The sequence below is a fragment of the Aulonocara sp. 'chitande type north' Nkhata Bay genome, linkage group LG7 (genome assembly GCF_057382095.1).
Source record: "Aulonocara sp. 'chitande type north' Nkhata Bay isolate Kocher_YH1m ecotype deep benthic linkage group LG7, A_spYH_male_GT1.1, whole genome shotgun sequence".
In the NCBI taxonomy this organism is placed as follows: domain Eukaryota; kingdom Metazoa; phylum Chordata; class Actinopteri; order Cichliformes; family Cichlidae; genus Aulonocara; species Aulonocara sp. 'chitande type north' Nkhata Bay.
In genome coordinates this window covers 45,789,608-45,797,711 of record NC_141350.1, presented here as the reverse complement: position 1 = coordinate 45,797,711, position 8,104 = coordinate 45,789,608, and the positions used below count along the sequence as shown (strand labels likewise).

General features: G+C 40.6%; 1 protein-coding gene across 1 annotated transcript; it reads left to right on the top strand.

Annotated features, from left to right (window-relative positions):
• The first annotated feature begins 264 nt into the window (after positions 1–264).
• oaz1b (ornithine decarboxylase antizyme 1b) lies at positions 265–4,916 on the top strand. Its single transcript, XM_086300768.1, is given in 6 exon segments — positions 265–467; positions 2,842–2,893; positions 2,895–2,981; positions 3,085–3,257; positions 3,627–3,712; positions 3,835–4,916. Coding segments are annotated over 6 exon segments (654 nt in total). The 5' UTR covers positions 265–342; the 3' UTR covers positions 3,966–4,916.
• Positions 4,917–8,104: the final 3,188 nt, after the last annotated feature.

The window sequence follows — 8,104 nt, the reverse complement described above, 5'->3', positions numbered from 1 at the left end:
AATACTAAATTCTTGTTATATTAAAAATAATCTGTTTCGACTTTCTCATTGTTGCGGGCAGCAATGTAATCTTAGTCCAGATCAGTTTAGTTTATTTTGTAAATAAGAAGAACATGTAATAAAGTGTTTTTCCAAATGCTAAAAGAAAAATATCGTGTAAATAATGTGTTGCATAAGACGCAACGTCCTCACAACTCTTTTGAAAATAGGAAGTGGTGTTTTGTGTCGTTTTGTGTCGCTTGATTTTCTTTTTTTTAACCAGCTCTCAGCTCCGTGAACGTTCACTACCGAGTGGAGCGCAGCAGAGAGCAGTCAGCCCGTCGTGTCTCTACCCGAGGCCGGATGGTAAAATCCAACCTCCAGCGGATCCTAAACAGTCATTGCTTTGCTCGCGAGAAAGAAGGAAAAACGCAGCCTCTTACTATCATGGCGAATTTGAGTAGCGGTATTTGTGACATGATTGGGAAGTAAGTACCATCACCTCGCCTAAGCTAACGGCTAATCGCGATGTGGGGGGAGGGGTAGCTAAGCTAGCGGCCCACCAGAAAAGCGGAAGTAAATAGCATTTAAGTAGAACGCAGTATCATCAAATACCCTTTAGGTCACACTTTTTTGTCTGTTGTGTTTTTAATATTCTTTTAAAAACTCTTATATTGAAAGTACGTAGGCTTGTTGTGTGACCCCGAGAAGCAGTTTAACCAGCATTAGTTAACGTTAGCCGCAGACGTCGTTGAACTTGAGTTGCGTCACTGCAGTTAGCAAGTAGGCAGCATTTAACAGTTAATCGCTTTGTCAAAGAAAGTAAAAAGAAAACACGCAATTTAATACATCATGTTGTGAAATACGTGCCGACAACGTAAACTGATATCCTTCTTGAATGAAGCAGATCTTTATACGGCAGCTGTCGTGTGACATTGTTAATGCTTAAAACTCGCCTCATCGGGCTGTGCGCATTGAAACAGGGAAACAACGCTAGTCCCGCTGTTCCCGTAAACATTTGGTGGCCCCAGATAAATAAAGGACGGAAGCGAGAGGTATGATACCACTAGACTGATTTTAAAAAGGTGAACACGTTTTGCTGACTTTGCCATCGTGAGCTGACTCGGTAAATTATTACGCAACTGCCATTTTACTGAAGGTGACGTGAGAAGATTACTGTACACAATGATGGACGTACCATTATAAATGCGCACACGTATAACACTGTAACCGAAGAGGACGCTCAATACTAAAGACTTTTTGGGGTGGTTTTTATCATTTGGTGTCAAATTTCTAAATGACAGACAAAATATAGGATAGAAGTTCTATTAAGTAGTCATTAGAGTATTAATTTATGTCACAGCTACTGTACGTACTACTGAAATATCTCTGAAATATTTAAAATTCTTATTAAATCGTTCCTTTTTGTCTAATCACTCTCAATTTGAGATTGTTCTTTTACTTTTTTTTTTTTTTAAGTAAAATAAAGAGTCAGAATTTCCTTAGTTTTTCTTCAGTTCCTGCTCCTTAATTGTGTGGATGTGATGCTACTTTTGTATTCACACTAAGCAGAGTAGAGTGTGAATAAAGCAGTGCTTTATCTAACATCAGATTTAAGTTTAGCCACAAGGTCAGGAGGTCAGCCCTCTGCTCCTCTAGTCTTACATGTTGAAGTGTCCTTGGGCAAGATCCCGAACACCAGTTTCCCATGGTGCCTGTATTGTAGTGTGAGCTAGACAAAGATGCTTGTTATAGGAAAGCCCTTACTGTGTTCAAAGTTGGTAGAAAAGTGCTATTTAATTGGGGGGAACAAATAATAAGGAGCAGATGATTTAATCAATATTGTGAAAAGTAATCAGGCTCAGCTTACTAGTGATCACTAAGTTATTGTATTGATAGGCAGTCATGTTACACAATCATCTATAACAAAAGGCCTACTTTGATCAATGCTTTGTTCTCAAAGAAGTTTGACCTGTCAGTGTAACACACCACAAGATGGTGTTAATCTATGAGTTTGCATCACAGCACGTAAAGGTTTAGTTTGTGGATTTGGCCGTTTGACTGTATTAAGCTGTTAATTTAAACTAGGTGAATTAACCACACTCAAACTGGAGCTTGAGAGTACAAATCCACGTTTGCACTTTTAAAAGCAAACGCTTGTGGCTGTTTGCCTCCCACTTCATCCTTCTGCTTTGGTGTGCTGGCTCCTTTAGATGCTTTGTAAACATAGTGCCATTGTTGTGGGAACTGAAACTGTAAATTATTTAAAAGACCAGACCTGCTGGTGTTTGTTTGTAGCCTTTGCTAGTTTAGTTTGTCAAAACCTTTTTGGTAAGCATAATTTCTAATCTTGTGTTTGTTTTTAAGATAATTAAACTTCACAATATTTAAAAAAAAAAAAAAAAAAAATCAGCATATCAGTGTGATCAAACACTGTAAGAACAAGAACTTCCTTTGAGATGAGTGTGCCCAGTGCAACAGTGGTTTGGGTTATCTGTATCCTAGGGTGTTAAGGTGTAGACACAGCAGCTGCTTCACAGTTCAAACAAAACAGTTGCACGTGACCCATCGGGGTTTTGTTGGCTCCGCTGTGTGCCATAAACATCCTCTATAATTCATTGGTAGGAATAAGAGCCTGCAGGTAGTTTTCAGTAGCGCACAATGTGAAATGCTTCACAAAATCCTCAAAAAGAAAAAATTCCAGGAAATGAATTTCTGCTCCTCTTCTTTGAACACACAGGCCGAGTATGTGTTTTTCTGCAGTCCTGTGACATGTATGTGCCTGTACTTGCACGAAAGATCCCTCACAAAGTAAGGGTGCAGTTTGTGTGACTACATTTTCTTTGTCTGCTCTGCCTGCAGCCTTTCCCTGCACTGTAGTAGTACCCGCGGCCCGGGGCCTCTGTGGTGCTCCTGATGCCCCTCTCCCACCCCTGAAGATCCCAGGTGGGCGAGGGAATGGCACACGGGATCACACTCCTTCAGCTCGACTGCTCTACTCAGTAAGTTGGAAGAAATGCCACTTTGTGCAGTGTTTTCAGGGGTTAATATAATAATGTGATGTCACAGACTGCTGTTTTCACGTGTGGTGTTTCTAAATTCCAGGATCGAAAGTTGACTGTAACGGAGGAACCGCCAGGGAACGGTCGCCCTGGGATACTCCACTTCCAAAGTCGTCCTACCGTTACCAAGACAATACAGTGGGATGCTGTCCTAAGCAGCAGTGCACTCTACGTGGAGATACCTCTGGACCCTCTTCCTGATGGCAGCAAGGAGAGGTGAGGCCTGATTAGCAGCAATATGCAGAAAATACCTGCAGATCTCCAGGTTGGCAGATGTGAGGTGCCTCATGAGCAGTCACAAGCAATTAAAGTTAGAATAATTGGTGTGTGCATTTTATGATTATGATTGGACCCTGGCGCCTTTGCACGCTTTAAACTTTGATCTGTTGTAAAATCACATTTTTGCTGACCATGAAACATAGCAGGCGAAACCAAAAGCACAGCGTATACAGAAATCAGGAAAACTCATCTAATCCTCTGAGGATAAGCTCCAGATTCAGTGAGAAAGTCAATTGTGGTTGAGCGTGCTTCTTGCAGGCTTGTTTTCCATTTTCTAAGCTAAGCTGCCCTATTTTCTCCCTGCAGTTTCGCAGCTCTCTTGGAGTATGCTGAAGAACATCTGAAAGTCGTTAGCGTGTTTGTCTGCTTTTACAAGAACAGAGATGATCGTGGTATGTGCCAACAGCGTTTTTTCTTTTTCTTCACCTATTTGACTCTGTGTCCACCCTGTAAGACAATGTTAATTTGGACTTGTATTTTCAATCATTTTAATGTGTCCACCTTCTCATTCCAGCTAAACTGGTGCGTACCTTCAGTTTCCTGGGCTTTGAGATTGTGAAACCAGGCCATGCCCTCGTCCCACCTCGACCCGACGTTTTCTTCATGGCCTACAACTTTGACAGGGACTCCTCAGACGAGGAGTAGCCCGCCGGACAACCTCCCCTGCTTACGTCTTTTGTTTTCCTTACTATTGTATGGTTTCCCCCATTCAGTCGCAGCTTACTCACATACTGTCTGTGTTAAACCCTGGGCTGTAGCTCTGTATGCAAGTACTCACCTCCCCATGCTTTTTGTGTTTAAGGGAATAAATTGTAAGCTGTGTGTCTTCTGTTTTCAGCATCTATCCTTTGAGGGGTTTTTTTGTTTTATGTTTTTTCATAGTGTTTTCCATTTAGTCGTTTTAAAAGGAGGGATTTTCTTTTTTGACTTAATGCAGTTGTCATGGCTTTTAGGTTAAAGTCTTTATTTCCTTTCACAATTGAGTTGGAGCAGTCTTTTGTTGAATGTACAACAAAAAAAGTCATCAGGTTTACACTCGGGTACTCCAGCTTTCTTTTGATTGGCTAAAAAAAAAAATACATTAAACTTCTCCCCATATCTCTATGTCCACCCCCCCTCTCTGAATTGATTTGAAAAAAAAAAACACCTTTCAGCAGGACCAGTTTCATTTTGCAGCACCAATATCCTTCTGGTAATATTGTGGATTTGGAAACTTTTAAGCCACACTCCTGATAATTGGTACTTTAGAGCTGGATAATGAATCCATTTCAAGTAGAAGTGGAGCGAAAAAAGATGAAAGCTACTGCATGTGTCTGATGTAAGTGCTTCAGTTTCAAGTTAAACATCTTGTGGAGCATATTGGTACAAAACGCAAAAAGGAAAGTGAATAATCCAAAGTGCTTTTGCTTCTTTCTGCCATGTAGATCTGACAATATTGTGAAAGTTTGTTTTTGAAGGATGTAATGTTTGGATTTTTCTTTTTCTCAGATAAGCATTCCTTTTTAACTACTTTATTTTCATGATAGTATTGAATTTGTTGTTCACCTGCATAGTGGTACCTGTTGTGCTTCTGTGATAATAAAACAACAAAACTGATCATTGGCCTTTGTATTTGTTTATCCAATGCTTTTAAATTCAGCTGTGGTGTCTTGAGTTTTTAGCAGCTGTATTTTGTAGCTAATTTTTATGCCAAATATGATTGTGGGAGATGCTTTAATGTTTCTGTACATTTTAAATATCATATACCTTTGTTTGACCTAGTCATGTTAAAACTAGGCTACATCATAATGCAATTTGTGCTGCTCGCACAAATATATATGCAGCGATGAAGACATTGAGACTGTGAAATACACTTGTACCACCAGGAGGCTCCACGGCACTCGATGTGATTTTTAGCCCGTTAGATGGCTCCACAGATCAGCCAGGTTTTCCTTACAATTTTGTAGAACGGCCTTCAAGTAGTTTGCGTTTCATAAGTTGGGTTTCTATTATGTATCCGATTTTAATGTGCGTAAGTTTCCTATGACAATTATTATACTGAATTGTGTATTTCTTCTGTAACCCTGTAATGATGCACTTTCCGTCTGAGTTTTAATCTTAGTCAACAGTAATTTTAAAGTTTAGCAATTGCACGTGTGAGACGTGCAGTTGCTAAACCCTTCTGAAGGTTACGTCCTTATCGCCTTTATTTCCGTCACACCTTCATTTCAGTAAGATGGTGTGATGAACTTGGGTTGACTCACACGTGTGTACTCTGTACTGTTACCTTGCAGAGGAACCATTTGCATGTTAAGTGTTCACAGTGTGTGGTTTACTAAAATTAGCTTCAAGGCCATGGACTCCCATGGTACACCCACAGGTGATTGCACTGCTCTTGATTAACATTATCATACCTGTAATCTCAGGTTTGTGGTCTGTAATGTATTTTATTGTTGGATATTTCACTTGAATTCTCTTTTATTTGTGTGACTCTACTTGGAGTGCAAAAACAGGACCCTGCAGGCCTACCATTGTTTTTCTGAATGCATGTATAAAAGGTATGGATAAAAAAAAAACGTATCATTTATGACCCTTAGTCGTGAACGAGACAAACTAATGGAATTTGTAAATGTTTGCATTTACAAATCCTTTCAGTACTATAGAATAAAATTTCTACAAAGGTGTAATCTGTTTTTAAATGGCAAATTGTAAAATATATACTGCTAAAAAATTAAAAACGTTTTAGTCAGAGTACAGCATCAAGTCAATTAAACTTGTAGGATATTGATCTGGTCTGCTGGTTCTTAATCAGATTCAGCTGCTTTAGGGTTAATGAAGTTAACAACAGGTGCACTAAAGGGCTAACAATGAGACAACCTCCAAAACAGGAATCATTTTAAAGGTGGAAGCTACTCACACTCTTCACCTTTTGTTTTTTTCCCCACATATTTTGCATTTGACTAGGGTCAGTATCACTACTGGTGGCATGAGGTGATACCAGGACCCTACAGATGTTGCACATAGTCGCACTCCTCCAGGATGGCACAATAACATGTGCAGATTGGCAGAAGGTTTGCTGTCTCCCAGCACAGTCTCAAGATCATGGAGCAGATTCCAGGAATCAGCCAGTTACTCTAAAAGAGCTAGATGGGGCTGTAGAAGGCCCTGAACCCATCAGCAGTACTGCTATCTGCCCCTTTATCCAAGGAACAACAGGACAAGCAAAGCCAGAGCCCCATAAAATGACCTCCAGCACACAACTGGTGTGAAACAGACTTCACGATGTCCTCTAGTGGGCCCTGTGCTCACTGCCCGGCACCGCGGAGTCTGATTGGGATTTGCCATAGAATACCAGAATTGGCAGTTCCATCACTGGTGCCATGTGCTTTTCACTGATGAGTGCAGGTTCACCCTGAGCACGTGTGATAAGTGTGAACTTGTCTGCAGAAGTTGTGGAAAACGTTAACGTTACCCACTGCCAGTCCCTGCCAGTGCATTGTGTCCTGGGTTCCTCCTGATGCACGACAATGACCGCTCTCATGTGGTGAGATTATGCAGGCAGTTCCCAGAGGATAAAAGAACAGATACCATTGACTGGCCCCCCACACTCACCTGACCTAAACCCAACAGAACACATCTGGGAGGTTATGTTTTGGTCCACCTGACGCACCAGGCTGCACCTCTAGACTGTCCAGGAGCTCAGTGATGCCCTGGCTCAGATCTGGACCAAACCATCACTTAAAGGCAAACTTAAAGATTTAGTGCTAAAAATTTGTAGACACAAAGCTTAAATCATCTCTTTTTCCTGTTTCTTGTTAACAGTAGAAAATGGTGATAAAGTGTTGATTTAAGTTACATAATTCCTTTTCAATATGGCAAAGAGAAGACTGCCTTTTCAGATTTTATTCTGGAAGAAAGAAAGAAAGAAAAATAACCAGGTGACATAGTACCTCATCCAGCTGACAATCAATCACAATTTACAGGATTATTGCCCATAAACTGACAAGCACAATTTTGATGAAGACCCATTAAGTGATCACAGCAAACATTTCTAAAATCAGAAATGACTAAACTACATTTTAACCCCTGAAATGTGGCAAAAATGGCTCAAATGGGAGTAGGTGCTAATATTCAGATGGCCAGTCTTCCTGAGCTTTTGAACTCTAGTATAATCTTCAATTTGACAGGAAACCAGTAATTTCCTCTATTGGTGCCCTACATTGTTAAATAATTAAATACATTCGGTTGTCAAGACATCTATAGTGTCATGGGATTTACACTCACTTGCCACTTTATTATGTACTAAAATGGACTCCCTTTGACTTCAGAACTGCTTTAATTCTCTGTGGCAAAGATCTCCCATTCCTCCACATCCCAAAGGTGCTCATATGCATTGAGATCTTATGACTGTAGAGGAAATTTCACTGTAATGTTTAAGAAACTATGATCCTGCTGAGAGCAGCCATCAGACAGTGGGTACACTGTGGTCATAAAGGGATGGGCACGGCCAGTAAGAGTACTCAGAAATGCTGTGGTTTAAACGAGGCTCAGCTTTTCTGTTTACACACCACTCTGCATTTAATCATTAGTTATTAATCTCTGGCTCTCTTCCACAGTGTGTCTGTTGTCCAGTCCTCCTCTCCTCAGCCCCAACAGGCACGCCAGACAGCCGCCTCTCCCTGAGCCTGATTCTGCTGGAGCTTTCTTCCTGTTAAAAGGGAGTTTTTCTTTCCCGCTGTCACCAAGTGCTTGTTCAAAGGAGTTCATCTGATTCTTGGAGTTTTCTCTGTATTATTATAGAGATT